This window comes from Lottia gigantea (assembly GCF_000327385.1).
Source record: "Lottia gigantea unplaced genomic scaffold LOTGIsca_98, whole genome shotgun sequence".
In the NCBI taxonomy this organism is placed as follows: domain Eukaryota; kingdom Metazoa; phylum Mollusca; class Gastropoda; family Lottiidae; genus Lottia; species Lottia gigantea.
In genome coordinates, this window is record NW_008711162.1 from 833,293 (window position 1) to 850,615 (window position 17,323).

General features: G+C 33.3%; 1 protein-coding gene across 1 annotated transcript in view; it reads left to right on the plus strand.

Moving 5' to 3' along the window:
- Window positions 1–12,892, plus strand: part of LOTGIDRAFT_135457 (hypothetical protein) — a gene marked incomplete at both ends in the record, with an annotated part of 22,635 nt that extends 9,743 nt beyond the window's left edge. The window contains 17 exons of the mRNA XM_009069075.1: window positions 213–374; window positions 1,018–1,285; window positions 2,043–2,082; window positions 2,726–2,799; window positions 5,229–5,338; window positions 6,034–6,150; window positions 6,678–6,827; window positions 6,934–6,972; window positions 7,746–8,000; window positions 8,404–8,522; window positions 9,190–9,291; window positions 9,994–10,081; window positions 10,457–10,543; window positions 11,050–11,149; window positions 11,537–11,655; window positions 12,142–12,300; window positions 12,740–12,892. Coding sequence (XP_009067323.1) covers window positions 213–374; window positions 1,018–1,285; window positions 2,043–2,082; window positions 2,726–2,799; window positions 5,229–5,338; window positions 6,034–6,150; window positions 6,678–6,827; window positions 6,934–6,972; window positions 7,746–8,000; window positions 8,404–8,522; window positions 9,190–9,291; window positions 9,994–10,081; window positions 10,457–10,543; window positions 11,050–11,149; window positions 11,537–11,655; window positions 12,142–12,300; window positions 12,740–12,892 — 2,142 coding nt within the window. The remainder of the gene's footprint in view (window positions 1–212; window positions 375–1,017; window positions 1,286–2,042; window positions 2,083–2,725; window positions 2,800–5,228; window positions 5,339–6,033; window positions 6,151–6,677; window positions 6,828–6,933; window positions 6,973–7,745; window positions 8,001–8,403; window positions 8,523–9,189; window positions 9,292–9,993; window positions 10,082–10,456; window positions 10,544–11,049; window positions 11,150–11,536; window positions 11,656–12,141; window positions 12,301–12,739) is intronic.
- Window positions 12,893–17,323: the final 4,431 nt, after the last annotated feature.

The following is a 17,323-nucleotide window of genomic DNA, read 5'->3' on the forward strand; positions in this document are numbered from 1 at the left end:
TCCTGATATACGACCATAACCACCATAGGCTAACAGTTTATTGCTTATATTTACGTTGTGACTACCGACATGATTGTTTCTATTTGATACAAAGGTTGGCTGGAAAATTGAATAAATGCGCATTTATGATGACAAAACAATGATATTATAGCTAATGTAAATATTTTCTTATAATTATGTAGTTTGATTTTCATAAAATGTCCGGTTAATAGCCTGAATTGTCATGCGATTTTGATTTTTTCTTTCTTCATTTTCAGTCGCAAGGATTTAAAACACAACATGTACTCATACCATTTGGGGGAGATTTTGCTTTTAGAAATGCTGAAAATTATATAGGATCATTAGAAAAGATCATTGAAACAGTAAATAATATGGTAAGGGATAATGTTTATTACCTTTCAATTTGACCAATTCTAGAGTAATTACAACAAATAGAATGATAGCAAACAGAATGATAGCAACTGAAATGATAGGTAATATTAGATAAGATTACATGTAGAATAATAGCTAAGCTAGCAGGCTGATGCTCACCGAATGGTATCTAACAGATTGATGCCTAAAAATGATGATAGCAAACATAACTGACAACGGAAAAATAGCAAACAGAATGGTAACTAACAGAATGATAACTAACAGAATGATCGCAAACAGAATGATAGCTAACAGAATGATAGCAAACAGAATGATAGCAAACAGAACGATAACTAACATAATGATAGCTAACAGAATGATGGCAAACAGAATGATAGGTAACAGAATGATAGCAAACAAAATGATAACTAACAGTATGATAGCAAACAGAATGGTAGCTAACAGAATGATAGCAAACAGAATGATAGCAAACAGAATGATAGCTAACAGAATGATAGCAAACAGAATGATAGCTAACAGAATGATGGCAAACAGAGTGATTGCAAACAGAATGATAGGTAACAGAATGATAGCAAACAAAATGATAGCCAACAGAATGATAGCTCTAACAGAATGTTTTTCAATCGTAAATCTTTCTCTTTGCAGCAAGCGTCAGGAAGCAAAGTGCATGCTCTATTTTCTACGCCAACATGTTATGTGAACTATGTGAATCAAGCTGGTACCAAGTTCCAAGCTAAAGAAGATGATTTCTTCCCTTATTCTATAATACCTGCTTCACATTGGACAGGATACTTCGTCAGCCGAGCAGGATTAAAATTACACGTGAAACATGCTAGCAGTTTCTTACAGGTAAGGAAAACCATTGAGATCAGTTACACTGTACCCATACGTCTTATATGGTTTTTTAACATTTGTAAGCGTATTGTTGTCGTGGATGAAAGACTGTAATGGTGCACATTGGATCTAAAAATGTCCTCGATATTCATAAAATCTTAATTTGAGTCCATCTATGTCTTATATATCGGAGAGGTTAACCCCTATTTCCAGTGTCCGTAGCTACTGGAAAGTTCCGCTCTTGAAAAACAAGCCTGAGACCTTTAGTCTTGACTGCTGTAATAAATAAAATTCTTTGTAATTTTAGACTTGTAAAGACATCAGTGCTTTGGCTGGTTTAGTTAATGTCTTTAATAAAACACAAATACTCAGTAAGTATATCTTTTATGTGAACATTCATTTACTTGTTGGACAAACATCTTCATTTAAGCTGTAAAATTCATAACAAAATGAAGAAAGTAAGGTAACCCAAAAGGTCGCGAAGCGAGGATTAGATCACACCACTTGCCATAGTTCTGTAATAACACCAAACAAACAATGCGAGACAAATTCCTTAGAGTAAGACAACAGTACTCCCTATTTTACAGCGAGAAATCCCTATATCAGTATTGTTGAACATTTTATAATCAGCAAATTGAAAAGGAATGGAAGTCAGCATGGAATAGTGTTCATTAAGTCAAGTACCATGGCATTTCAAAACTCATAAATTATACGAGGTTAAAATTTAGACCAAATTTCCACTTTATGTATCATTTTCAATGAGATTTTAATATTGTTTTATGCGGTTAATGTAGATTTTTATCATTTTATGTATTTTATGATTATGTTCTCACTAGGGGAGGCAGTGGCTGTTTTACAACATCATGACGCCATAACGTAAGTTTAACTTCTATGATGAATTGTTCGAAAGAAATTCCTACCAGAGTGAAATCAGGTGCTAAGAAAGGGTTAGCATATCTGCCTTGATAGTAACACTTGTTATAGTATACCTGACATGTATAGTGGGGGTCATATTATGTTAAAAATCACCTCATAATGCTAATAACAAATTATATTTCTATCAAAATGTAACTGCACGACAAAAAAAAAACGAATGAAACATCTCTAGAGATTTGGATTTTGTCAGATTGTATTCTTTTTACTGTTATATCAATTTCATGTATTATGCTACTTGATAAAATATTAAAGGGACACCCGTTTGATCTGACTAATCGTACCTTAGTCAGAACAGGAATTGTTTAGCTAAACTAATAAGTAGTTCAACTGATACTTCAAATCCATGTTTATGCAAAATGATCCACTTTTGAAAGATAAATTGACGACTCGTATTTGCTTGAGACTCATATATAGAAAAGACATATTATATAAAAAAAAGGGAAATTTCTAGTTTGAAGGAATTATGAGATTTTCGTGCAGTTCTAGTTCTTCTGAAGATTATTTACATATATTCAAGACCCAAATCAACCCCCGAAAATGACAAACCATGGCCTTAGATTGTTACTGTATAATTTAATTTCAGTGGAACAGAAAAACAACATGTTACCGATGATTATAATCTTATGTTAAGTCGGGGTGAAACAGCTTGCCAGGTACGTATCTTAAACTATACAGATTACCAACTGATTCAGCTCAATTGTAGCTATTCATATAGTTTTTCAGAATACAAATCGACGTAAGGTACGTTTGCAATTGGATAAACAGCCAAATAATAGCATAATGTCACTGGCAATTTAAATTGGTTCAATTAGCTGTTTACGAAATATAAAGACAGGGACCTTCGGTAAACCATTGCCAAATTTCGTTAAAATCAGTAAGGCGTGCAAAGTTTTTAAGTTTATAAAATTATTCATCCTGAATCGTAAGCTTATTCCTACCATGTAATTCGTATCCTCTTTTTTTTCTCAAAAATATCGAAACCGGTTCATGAAATGGTTTTTACTGTTCTTGGTTCGTAATTAAAACGGATTCTAATTCACAGGCCTTTATAACTATAGATTTTGGTTCGTTATTTAAGCGAATCTACTTTATGGATTCGTTAAAAATTGCGGTTCGTTTTTTCAAACAGAACCTGATTTCGCTGTACATTTCAGTTCGTAGTTCGTTTAAGCTCAATCTCGCTCGTATGTTGGTGATTTCATAAGCACGAATACTGATCCGTTTTGATAACGTCCCACGAACTTAAAAGTCCCTTAGGATATGGAAGCAGACCTCGCATAGAATCATCCTGTATAATCGTTAACTACTTTGTTTTATTAGTATCCAGACACGGGGTTAAACTTAATGAGTTTACTAATCAATAAATCAATAGTTTAATAAAGAGGCTGTTCCACGGAGAATGTTATTGACTAACGTCTTAAATCAAAAGTGTCTAAATGATTGAGCTTGCTAATAATTTCAAGATCTGTATTGATTAAATGGACATAGCTGTTACCAGAATAAAGATTTTAAACCTGTATTAAATTTCATAATGAAAAGTTGCCTTTTGAAGGGATTGTAAAAAGATTTTCTAAAAAATTTATGTGTATCAGGGACACTGATAGCAACAATTTGCACCATTCCAATTTTTAATAAGACGACTGTGGTTCCTGCAATTCCACTTAAAATAAGTGTTTGACGACGTCACTAATCGCAAAATATATATCACATAAGGCCCTACGCGATTAATGACGTCAGTTTTAGTGGAATTGTAGGAACCACGGTCGTCTGATTAAAAATTGGAATGTTGCAAATTGATGCTATCAGTGTTCCCGATACACTTAAAAAATTAGAAAACCTCTTTACAATCACTTTAACTGTTATTTAGTTTTATGTGCGAACTTGATATTAGATATTTATACTGAGAGATTTAAGGTTCACATTTAGCTCCATAATCTGGTAAATATATAGTTATACGAAATAATTATGTATGTAGAATATATACAATGACTTCGACGACGACATCCCTTTTGTCATTTTCAATTGCCCCTTTCAGGATCCCTGATCGATTGCATTACCCCTTCCACTACAAACCCTTACTTAAAGATGGGTTCCCTTATTTTCATTTATGAAATTGAAAATGTTAATACTTGTATGAATAGAAAGTAGGATTGTTCTAATGACTAGAAAAAGTACCAGTTTGTCTCACATGCCCATAATTAATTCATAATTAGCTAAATTAGAAGAGAATTTCCAGCAGAATTCCAATAAGTGACCGACGGATAAAGGTCAAAAAAATTTTTTGTTTTGTTTATCCAGACTGTACATACAAGAACATTTATGATTGGTTAAAACTCTTAATTATGTGCAATAATAATATAATGATATAATTAAGAATACATGAAAATTCATTAGAAACAACAAGTAATCTAAAGTTTGCTTAATTTGACACTAAAAATTTGAATTCGCCAATGAATTGCCTCTGATAAACACATATTAAATGTTAAGCGGTGTCGTCTATTTAAACAACGGTATAAAATCCACCTGGCCAGAAATCGTAGCTACATCTAAAAGCATTCAAAGAGTTAAGAAGATAAATAATATATCGTGAGATTAAAAGTGTACTCGGCACGGACTTGCAGATGGTTTATTACCACCTGCATCTTAATGGAGTTTAAAGGCTTCCAGTTCGAAATCGGGTGCGTGATTTTCCATCTTTGAATTGTTACAGTTTGCTAAAAGAGAAAAATTTTAATAGCTGCTGCGCGTTCAGTTAACAAAACGATATCTAGGGATTAGACCTTATTCCTGAAGGATTCGTTGCATTGAAAAATCCACACAAGCAAGACGATTCCATCAATCGAAAATATCGCCCAAAGAATAGCGAAAGTAAGAGTAAAAGTTGTATTGTGGTAGACTCCTCAAAAGACAAGTACCATCAGAGGTAACCCAGGTTGGGTCCATAAAGCTTTCCATCAACTCTGAAAAAAAACGTTCTGATTTTTTCAAAATTCATATAAGTGACCCTTGGGGGAAGAAAAGAATCTTTTAATTCATTTTCAAGATGTGTTCGAATGTTTTCTATTTTCAGTCTGTAATCCATGAAGCCTATGGAAGATTAATGGCTCTTGGAGGATCACCAATGCAGCTTCCCCAACAACAATACTGTCCTGGTTTAAATATGTCTGTTTGTGACTTTACTGAGAACATGGACAAGGTAACTTTCCTCGTGATTCCCCTTCTCGACCAACCAAGGATGTTCTAGGACATGTTCAACGAGAAACCGGGTATGCTCTATGTCATGTTCATTTGACATACTGAGAGTCTTCTTGGACATGTTTACAATGCAACAGGAGTCCTCCGGGACATATTTACAGGTCAACCGTGGATGCTCTGGACATACTGCTTTGACCAAAGAATAACCAAGAACTAATAGAAAATAAATATAATTAAAAACTCAGTTTCATTTCACCTTCATTTCATCTTCATTTCACTTTCACCTCATCTTCATTCCATCTTTGATATCTTCTTTTCATCTTCCATATCTTCATTTCATCTTCCATATCTTCATTTCATCTTTGATATCTTCATTTCATCTTCCATATCTTCGATCCATATCTTCATTCCATCGTTGATATCTTCGTTTCATCTTCCATATCTTCATTTCATCTTCCATATCTTCGATCCATATCTTCATTCCATCGTTGATATCTTCGTTTCATCTTCCATATCTTCATTTCATCTTCCATATCTTCATACCATCCCCATTTCATCTTCATTTCATCTTCATTTCATCTTCGATATCTTCATTTCATCTTCATTCCATCTTCGGTATCTTCATGCCATCTTCATTTCATCTTCATTTCATCTTCATTTCATCTTCATTTCATCTTCATTTCATCTTTATTTCAGGGAGTTATTACTTTGTTCAACCCGCTGGCTCAACAAATCAACTATTGGGTTCGTCTACCTATTAAAACAGACTCTGTAGGTGTTACTTGTCCTGAAGGCAACAAGATACAGACACAGGTATAATATCTTTACTATGATATCTTGGCGATGTCGACCAGAATCGTAATCTGTAGTGATTATCAGCTGTAGGCTTATTAATTAATTACTTTGTTAAAGTAATCGGATGTACTTTTTAATCGCTTGACCAGGCCCTATAGGGGGCTTCAATTAACGCCTAAAAAAACCCAGACAACCGACCAATTCCATAACTGCAACTAAACACCATACTTGATTGCACCCGAGGATATATTAAATGCATCTCCGAACAATCACGCCTGGCTACGTGCCACAAAAAAAAAAGCCAGAAACAAAGAAACATCGATAATTTAAAACGATGACTATTTAGGTTTTGAAAATTAGGTCAATCAATTAGTTTGACAATGATCTTTCTGGATTATCGATAAAGTTTTCAAATTAGTTCAATCTGACAGCTATTAGCAATAGTGGCTAGAGATGTAGACATCACATGAAAACATCGTAATAAAATTAGCTGTTTGTTATTAGTTTAGATCTTTAAAAGGAGATTACCCTATTTGTATATTTAGGTGGTACCGCTATCATCAGTTACAACAACTATTCCAGAAAGAGGAAATTCACAAGCCAAGAATGAACTAGTTTTTAAAGCTATAGTACCTCCTGTTGGATTTGCTAGTTATTATATGGAAGCGTCATCCGGTAGGTGTAAATACATAAGGGTGTAAAGGATATTGATTAAATGTTTGCGACTGTATAAATGGTTTATTAATGCTTCTGGGAACCGCGGTTGTCCAGTGAGTTAGACGCTTGCTCGCTTACCTGAAGCTCCAGGGTTCAGTCAAGGCCGCTTTAATTGATACCTTCGTTTTTTCCGACCCGGTTTCCTTTGTTGTTTGGGTGGAACAATACACCGTTGAACCGTGGATTACAGTTGGTGTACGTTAAAAGTCTCTTGACACTTGGAATAAGACTAGGCTAATGCCGCTGTCCTGGCAAAATTTCCATCATTGCACCCTGCATGGTGTTGACCGTCTTCATTAGAGCACATGTTACAGAAAAGAACGTAAAATGCCATCCACATTTTATTAATGCTACTGGTAACGCTTGTGAGACAGAATCCGCTTGGATTTGTTTCATGCTGGACAGTCTTATTGACCCTTAATGAGACGTATTCAAAGATCTCTTAACAATATTTCTAGATAGTGTTGTTTCTTGCTTTATAACCGGTTTATTTATACAATGGTTGTACAAGAATTATATAAATAAACACGGTTTAAGTATAGGATTTCTATTTTCAGGCAACTCGGAACTGACAAACCCTATTCCTGCAGACCAGAATACGGCAGCATCTATCACAATCTCAAACTCGGTAAGTAAATAATCCCCCCCCCCCCCACCTAATGCCTTACCCCTACCTAATGGTACATAATAATGGCACTGATTGACTGTCTCTGCTTGGATATTTTTACCCAGTTCTTTTGGCCATCTTTCATGAACAGGTCGATCAACGGGCGTTCTTCTCGACTTCAAAGCCAGATTAACCAAGGGAATGACGAGCTTTTCTTACGTACACCCTTGATAAAATCAAGACGCTCTTTCTTTAATTTTTATCTTGGTTGATATCTTTTCCTTTTCAGCATATGTCCTTCACCATCGACAAACTAACTGGAAAGCTTTCAACCGTCTCTAACGATGAATTCAACATCCATGCCAAGGTTGATCAAGAATATCTCTACTATATTGGTGATGTAGGACAGCCGAGAAATCCTAGTGTCCATACTTTATATGGAAACCATCGAAGAGCTTCTGGTGCTTACACTTTTGTACCAAAACTGAACACCCCACCAGAACCGGTCCGAGGCAAATCTTCTGTGAAGTACACTGTTACAAAGGTTTGTGTTGTTACTTATTTCTCTGACCTAATGTCCAATAGTTACAATAGACCTTAAACAGAAATATGTAATGAAGTCCGAACTATAGTGGGTAACTATTGAAGGCGAATGATGTATGTCCTGGCGCTTACAGTGCGTGCGATCAACTTTCTTAAAGGAATACTACTTCTTAGAATGGATATAAAATTTGAAGTCTCGAACTTGGTCAATAAGTGTATATATTCATCAGTTGAACTTACCAGATGCCATGGCTAAAGAATAGAATCTCTATCTAAGAGGATAAATCCATTAACATTTATGTCATCCTAAGAGGTAGTATACCTTTAGATCTAAATCACTTCAAAACCTTTCAAGCTTAATGATATTTTTTAAGCCTTAATCCATGGCATTATTGCTTTTATAGGGTAAAAATGTTCAAGAAGTCCATCAACAATATAACCCATGGACATCTCAAGTAATACGACTGTATGATGATGCTAAATACCTGGAAATTGAATGGACTGTTGGACCTATTGACGTCGAGTAAGTGACTCTTTTTTTTAACTTTGTGGAATATCTTATCATTCATATTTGTATATAACTATAACTATTTGTTTCAATTTATAGATCTTCATTCCTAATCGATAAATTGATGGGACATTTGATAAATTTGTTTTTACATTAATTGATAAATGGATGCTACATTTGGTAGTTATGATAAATTTGACGTTACAATAATTGATAAATTGATGCTATATTTGATCAATTAGATGTTATATCAAATGATAAATGGATGCTATATTTGATTTTTGTGTTTTATTAAGTGATAAATGGATGCTATAATTTGATAAATTTCGTGTTATATTAATTGATAGATTAATGCTATATCTGATAAATTTCGTGTTATATTAATTGATAAATTAATGCTATAATTGATAAATTTAGTGATATATTAATTGATAAATTAATGCTATATTTGATAAATTTCGTGTTATATTAATTGATAGATTAATGCTATATCTGATAAATTTCGTGTTATATTAATTGATAAATTAATGCTATAATTGATAAATTTAGTGATATATTAATTGATAAATTAATGCTATGTTTGATAAATTTAGTGATATATTAATTAATAAATTGAATATATATCAGATATATTTGGTGATATATTAATTAATAAATTGATGCTAAAATTTGTTGTTTTCAGCGATCGACAAGGTAGAGAAATTGTGTCTCATTTTGCTACAGATCTCAATACTAAAAGTTTATTTTATACTGATTCTAATGGTCGTGAAATGTTAGAGAGAAAGTAAGTATTTATTATTTCTTTCTGAAGTTTCTCAATTGTCCAGCCTGAGTTTTTCGTACAATACTTTAAATGAAGACGGACAATACAATGCAGATGATATAATAGGAAACACAAGGGAATATTATATTATGGTATAACACATCTTTTTAAGAAGCAAACTATTTGATTAATTGGTGTTTCTTATGAATTATCATGTAGACTATTCTTAATCAAATATTATTATCATATTGCATATAATTAAGTGTTTTAACCAATCATAAATGTCCATGTATGTAAAGTCCGAATTAAAAAGAAAACTTGTTGACCATTCTTGATCGGTCATTCATTGGAATTCTGTTGGTAATTCTAACTTAGCTAATTATAAATTAATCATGGACATGTGAGACAAACTGGTATTTTTCCAAGTCATTAAAACACTTCCTCTTTCTAATAATATATGTATTAGCATGTTCATTTTCATAAATATGAAATTAAGAGAATCCATCTTTAAGAGTTATGTGCATCTATCCTTAAGGCATTTATCCTACTGTTGACGATGTCACATCGGCATATCACATCTGAGTGATCTACTGGTTTGGTCAGATTTTTCACTATGCCACGTTCAAAAACTAGTATTATTATTATGTACGAATATTGCGCCCAAGGCATACAAAATATAAAGTTTATTGCACATTTTGATAAAAAAAAATTATTTATTTTTAGGCGTAATTATCGTGCCACCTGGCCACTTAATGTTACAGATAAAGTTTCAGGAAATTATTATCCGATAACCAATAAAATATTTATTAGGGTAAGATTACTTTTATTAATGAGTAGATTTTATCAATCAATCACTATGGACTAATAATAGAATAGTTCAGTCTATAGCGAGTTGAGCTTGTACAATGGCTGAACAAATAAATGAAATGAATGGAGTCTTGCGTCTTACTTTTCTGCACCATGTGTGCTAATGATGAAAGGCATACCATGCAAATTTTACATCGGCCAACTCTTTTTCAATTCCCAACTGTCGAGGGATCTTTAACGTATAGCATACAGGTAGTGGCATTTCTATAAAACGGAATGGAGGGGGAGGGGGGCACATAATTATCGAGGGGGGCATTAGCACCCTCCCCCTAAATACGCCAGTACTTACAACTATATCGTACAGTTTGCTGTATTTTAGGATGCAGAGAAGAATATACAATTGACTGTAATCAATGATAGATCTCAGGGAGGAGGAAGTATTCAAGATGGTGCTTTTGAAATTATGGTGAGTACAGTCTACTGTTATATCCGTTTGGAATTCATTTTACTTCTTGTTTCCTTTGTGGAGGGATGGGGAATAACGGCACTACCTCATCGGGTCGATAATAATCTGGCAATCAGAATTCAAATGGTTGAAAAAAATTAACCAATGCATGAATGGACAGTGGGGCGCACGATTGGACGCTGTCCGAGGTTTTTATTTATCTGTTTTTTCGAATTCTTTTAAAAACCAAACCCAAAGGCTACATCCAAATTGGAAATTGTGTATAGGTAGGCTGGACAAGAATAATCGAAGTTGTGGTTGTCTCATTTTTCTGGCTTTGAAGCAGTATTCTCACGATCAGTTGAGAAAATGGCTTGGGATCCTAGAAAGGGTTCAGAGCTGCTCAATCAACACCTGAACTAATGTGATTGTGAAAGAATGATTTGCGATAATCATCAACTTTTACTGTCATGAGAATTTGCTGTTCCTTTAGTACTAGAAAATAACACGAGTTCCCCATCTTTCAGGTACATCGTCGATTGCTACATGATGATGATTTAGGCGTAGTAGAACCTCTGAATGAAAAGGGTATTGATGGTAAAGGACTCATCTACAGAGGTAAATATTGTAGTTCAAAGTGATGAAATCGACTTATCTGATGAAACTGAGTTTCGGCTATCAGTATCACGTTTCAGATCTCAAATCCTGCATCTGGTTGCCCTGCAATTAAGAAAAATCGCGCTGTTGTTACGTTTTGTTATTGTTATCAACGTTTTCATGGATAGTTCCAACGGATGACGACGGACGACAGTTGTTTCTATGTAATACCTTAATTTCGTCTGATATTTGTTCTTAATAGTGACATGGATAGCTGATATTGAGCATAATTAGCTGATGTAGGAACTATTTGGGTTTAAACAAAACATGACTTGGTATTTATTTGATCTTTCAAGATTGTTTTACCAATCCCTTATCAAAACCCGCTCACTATAGTGATAGTAAAATAGCAATAAGCCGTAAAACTCCCTTCTATTTTTACACTGGAGCCTCCTGTTTTTTCTTCAGGAAAGCACTATTTATTACTAGAAAAGATAGGTGATGTTAATAATAACTATAGATCTATGGGACTGCAGGTCCATCAACAACCAACTATATCATTCATGAAAACAACCGAGTCATTTGATAACTGGAAACAACTCTTTAATATGCAGGTAGGTGCCTAAAACTCTAAACAAGGCGAATCTTCGACTTTCTTAACATGCTTTAATGGATATATCGTAGAGTCTAGACTTTTTAAAAAATTTAGCAAGTGATAGATCTTAAAGTGATTGTAAAGAGGTTTTCCTATTTTTTTTCTGTGTATCGGGAACATCTTAAGCGTCAATTTGCACCATTCGTATTTTCAATCAGACGTAGGCCTTTGAGACGGTGACGTCATAAAAATGCTCCGATTTTGTTGAATAGCAAAAAGCACAGACATCTGACGGACAATTAGAATGGCGCAAATCGATGTTTTCAGTATCCTCAAAAATAACACATATCCCAGGATGCTCAATATCTTCTTAAGTTTACAAGTAAATAAATGACTGATAAAGATGTTCCTCTACATTGTGTTTCAGTGGTCAGGTTTAAGAGAAAGTTTACCGTCCAATGTCCATCTGTTGACGTTAGATCAAGTCTACAATGGTGGTAATGTTAAGTTATTAATACGTCTGGAAAACTTTTATGAAGTTGATGAAAATAATTTATCTAATAAAAAAGCAGAAGTCAGTTTACAGGTATGTCAATTTCGTTAATTCCTTTGAAGTCATGTTAGAGGCGTGTTTCAATAACTATTTAGTTCGATTGACATAATCGTTTATTGTAGAGGCACCTGGTAATTGATGAATATATTATACACGTGTTGACCAAGTTTGAGACATTAAATGTTATGTCTATTCTAAGAGGAAGTATTCCTTTAATATCAAAGGACGTCTCATGTGTCTTATATAGTGCGCAATAGGGGGAAATTGTTTTGACTGCTACTGACTGAGACAGCTAAATATCCCTATAATAATATTGATATAGGTAAAAATATTCACTGCCCAATTTTCTTTTTTAGTTTTAGTTTTTATGAATTTCATTTCTTATGAATTTCTTATGAATATAATTTCTTGTGAATTTCTTATGAATTAATGGTTATACATTGTCTTTGAGAGCTCATCTTGTCATTTTCAGCGTTTATTTGTGCCTTTTGATATCAAAGAAGTACATGAAGTTAGTCTGGGTGCCAGTTTTAGAATCTCAGATATAAAGAGATTACAATGGACCACAGAAGATGGTCGAGTTACTCCGTCCGAGATAGGTAAGTACGAAACTATACTCAGATAATAGGCTTAAAGATGGGTTCCCTTATTTTCATATTATATGAACGGAAAATAGAGATGTTGTAACGACTTGGAAAAATACCAGTTTGTCTCATAATTAGCTGAATTAGAAGAGAATTACCAGCAGAATTCAAATGAGTGACCGATCAAGAAAGGTCAAAAAGACTTTTTTTGTTTATCCAGACTGTACATACATGGACATTAATGATATGGTTAAAACTCTCTATTATATGCAATAAGAATATAATGATATGATTAAGAATACACAATAATTCATTAGAAACATCAAATAGTTTGCTTAATTTGACACTAAAAAATAAGGAAACCCATCTTTAACATATTTCAATTATCTGCATGTAGTTTAGTCTTCAATTATAAAATATTTTCACTGTTAAAGGGACAGATAGGCCATTTTTATACTTAAGTCTCAGAAACTGGAATTTTTTAGCTGGGCTAATCAGTAATAGTGTTCACAGTTCCCTGTGGGCCTTCAAATCTATGTGTGTTTTGAATTATCTGCGTTTGAATGTTAAAATGACGACACGTTAAGTTAAGATACTCTGTGATATATAGAAAAGACATAATATAGAAATAGTGAGCAGCTAGTTTGAAGTATTTTTAAAGGAATTATGTGATTCGTTGTCTTGTGAACTCACTATCTGGAAAATTCCACTGCTCATATTATGAAGAGTTCGAACAAATGCATAATGAACCAATGAAATTGTAGCCCATCATCTTCAAGATGTTAAGCTATTACAAACTTAGTCTTATACCTTGACTGTAATAGCCACTATTCTTGTATAACGACACTTTATAAATGCAGTGATTTGATTTGATTGTACCCAAGCGAAAACAGCCAATCAGAGACTTGGACAGACAGAATGCAAGCATATTGTTTTCTGTCGAAAGCTCTGATTGGCTGTATTCGCTGGCGAACAATCCAATCAAATCACTGCATTTGGAAACTTCCGTGATACAAGAATAGGGGCTTTAAGAGTCATTTGAGGTATAAGTCTAAGTTAGTAATAGCTTAACATTGTGAAGATGATAATTTGAAGAAAAATTCCAAAGAAAAAATGAAATTTATGTTACAACGTTTAATTATTTTCATTGTAGGTACTGCTGCATCAAATGATATTTTGGATGAACCATTCACAGTAGTGTTAGAACCGATGGAAATTCGTACATTCCGGGTTGTGACAGGGCCAGCAACAGAGAAATCTAAATCGTTCCTTGGATTTTTCTAAATACATTTTACATTCCGTTTACTATGAGAAAGTTTGGTTATTATCCTCATCGAATGGTATCATTTTAACAATAAATCGTTGAACTGCTATTGTTACCGTGATATGAAAACATTCGGCTATGAATCAATTTTAAGAAGTACTACCTCTTAGAATGAACAGAAAATTAAAGTTTCAAACTTGGTCAATAATTTCCGTAAGTGGCATTTAGTAATTGGGTAATAAATAACTGGACACACGATATGGATAACAATTATTTTAATAAATACTCGAAACGTCGCGAGTTATTTATTAAAGTAATTGTTATCCATACAATTGTGTCCAGTTATTTAGTCAAATAAGTGTATAAAATATTCATCAGTTGGACTTACCAGGTGCCATGACTAAAGAATAGAATCTCTATATAAGGCGGTATATCCGTTACTGAAAAACGCTTCTAAGCTTGTTTTAAAATTATTTAGTTTAATGGACTATTACTTAGTTATATGGACTTATTGGATTATAGAAGGATTCTGTTATGACGCCAAATAAGTCAGCTGATGAACAAAGACTCATTTTAGCTAAGTTTAAAAATTTCAATTTTTTGGTCATCCTAAAAGGTAGTATATCTTGAAATGATCTGACGAAGTAATTTAATATAATTTTCACACTGTTTTCATATCACCGTTTTCAGTGGGTACATTATCCATATCTTTCACCATCGTGGTGATCGCACTGTTTTACCAATGCGTTCGCTTCATTTCTGGTGAAAATTCTTCATCTATGAATGCAAGTTATCAGAAAGGGCATCGAAAAGGGATTTGGGTTTACAGATCTTCAGTCCTCTGAGGATGTGAATAGGTGGTCTAGTCGATTCTCTTTTCATGGCATCTTCCATGGAAGGTGAAGATTTCGATATCTGATTTTAGTATATTCGGAATCGGTACACAAGTTTCAAACGACAACTGTATATTTTTTTTATATTGGAAAATAAGGAGTATATTAAAGATCGCGAATCTCTTAATGTATTTTATTGTTATGGTAATTGTTTTGAATTGCTGTTAAAATTTACAAATGACTTTTTTGCTTTTATGCAGATCTTTTTAGATTTAAGGCATATACACGATTATTCTGCTATATTTTTAGTTAATTTAGATAGTAATGAGTAACATTTAAATCTGGTTTGTATTGTTTTTAAGAGATTATAAAGAGATTTTCAAAAAATATCGGGAACACTAATAGGCTAGCATCAATTTGCATCATTCCAATTTTCAATCAGTATGTGGTTCCTGCAATTCCAGTGTTTTTTGACGTCACTAATGGCGAATGGCCCTATGTGATAAAGCATATTTAGCGACACTTAGTTTTAGTGGAATTGCAGGAATCACAGATGTCTGATTGAAAATTAGAATGGTGCAAATTGATGCTTTCAGTGTCTACGATACACGTAAAAAATTCTGAAAACCTCTTTACAATCCCTTTAAGTAGCAATAAGCACTAAACCAGATTCTATTGTATTCATAGGCTAATTATTTTTTTCCTACCACAAAATAAAGTCGACCGAAAAACTTTAATGCATGATTATTTACTTTATTTCTTAAAACTGTTTTGAAGCATCCCTTGTTTGTTGTGTGCAGATATCCTGTTCGGACTAAACATGGGTTTCATCAGGGCTATTATTATTATTGTACATTATTACAATATGATGTAAATATATATACATGGTGTTAAGGTGTGTCGAGTTGTTATTTTAAAGGAATACTACCTCTTAGAATGGACATAATTTTTTAAGTCTTAAACTTGTTCAATAAAAGTATATATTCATCAGTTAGACTTATATACCAGGTGTCATGACTAAAGAATAGAATCTCTATATAAGACAATATATCCATTAAACTAAATATTTATTGTAGCACACTTTGTTTCAAAATTACAAAGCTTAATGAATTATTGCTTAGTTGTATAGATTTATTGGATTATAAAGGGACTCTGTTGTATAGTTATGACACCATACTCGTTTGGCCAAGTTTCAATATTTCAATATTTCAATTTTTTTGGTCATTCTAAGAGGTAGTATACCTTGTAGAAATATTTCAGAGTATGACTGAATATTGTTGTTTGTTGAATGATTTATGATTTAAAATGTTAGTTTAAATGAATTTTATTTATTTTATGGTGGATGATTTAAGCCTTCTGTCTTTTTATACGCCCACATTGGCGTATTTATGTATCAGAAACGTATCAAAATTTGTTTGAGAACACAATAAAACTACAGATTTCGTCTTATTTAAATGAAATTTGGTGTGATCATTTATATTGATGAGATCTTGGTCAAGTACAAAATTTGCGATATTTCAATAAACGGCGCTTGAGTTATTGCCCTTGACGCATCAAAATTTGTTTATGAACACTATAGAGACTACAATTTTCATTTGTTTTTTAATGAAACTTTGTGTGATCAACTATTACAATTAGATGATTGAGTACTTTCAAGAACAGATGGAATTTTTCAACAAATCTCAATTAACATGTTTGAAGACATTTCAAAAGTTCTTTACTATAGGTTATCGAGCATTTTCATAAAAGGGTACCAGATATACAAATAAGTTCACTTTCAGTTACAATGTCACAAAATAGGCTATTGCGTATTATAGAAGAGAGGCCTACTCTCTCAATGAAATAATGCCAAAAGTCATACTAACAGAACAATTTGTCACAATTAGTGTTGGCCTGGGACGAAATATTTTCTGCTTGTTTAATAAAATATTTGTAAATATTTTTTTTTCTTTTAACAACAAAAATCCTCTGGAATGATCTGGAAATGAAGGCCCCCCCTTATTGCTGATCTGGTAGTTTCTATTAGAGAATCTTAGCGCTGCGGACTGCGGGCTATAGCTCAGTCTTAAACCGGGCGTGGAGGAAGTGGGCGTCCCTTCGGCGCTTTGTTGTTGATTTTAGAGGATCATGATGGGGGTCAGGGTGGCCTTTCTCTGGAAGATTTTATGGTCCGAAGTAGGGAGGGGGGGGGGGGGGCATACCCTAAAAAAGCACTGCCTATACGCTAAAAATGTTGAGTTTATTTGTGGGATAATCATTGAAAGATTATATGGAAGATTGAAAGCCTACGACTATGCCTGTTATCTTTTTTTAAATATGGATCATTATTTTGATTACATTTGTACTCCGATGGAAATTTGAATGTATCCTTCTCT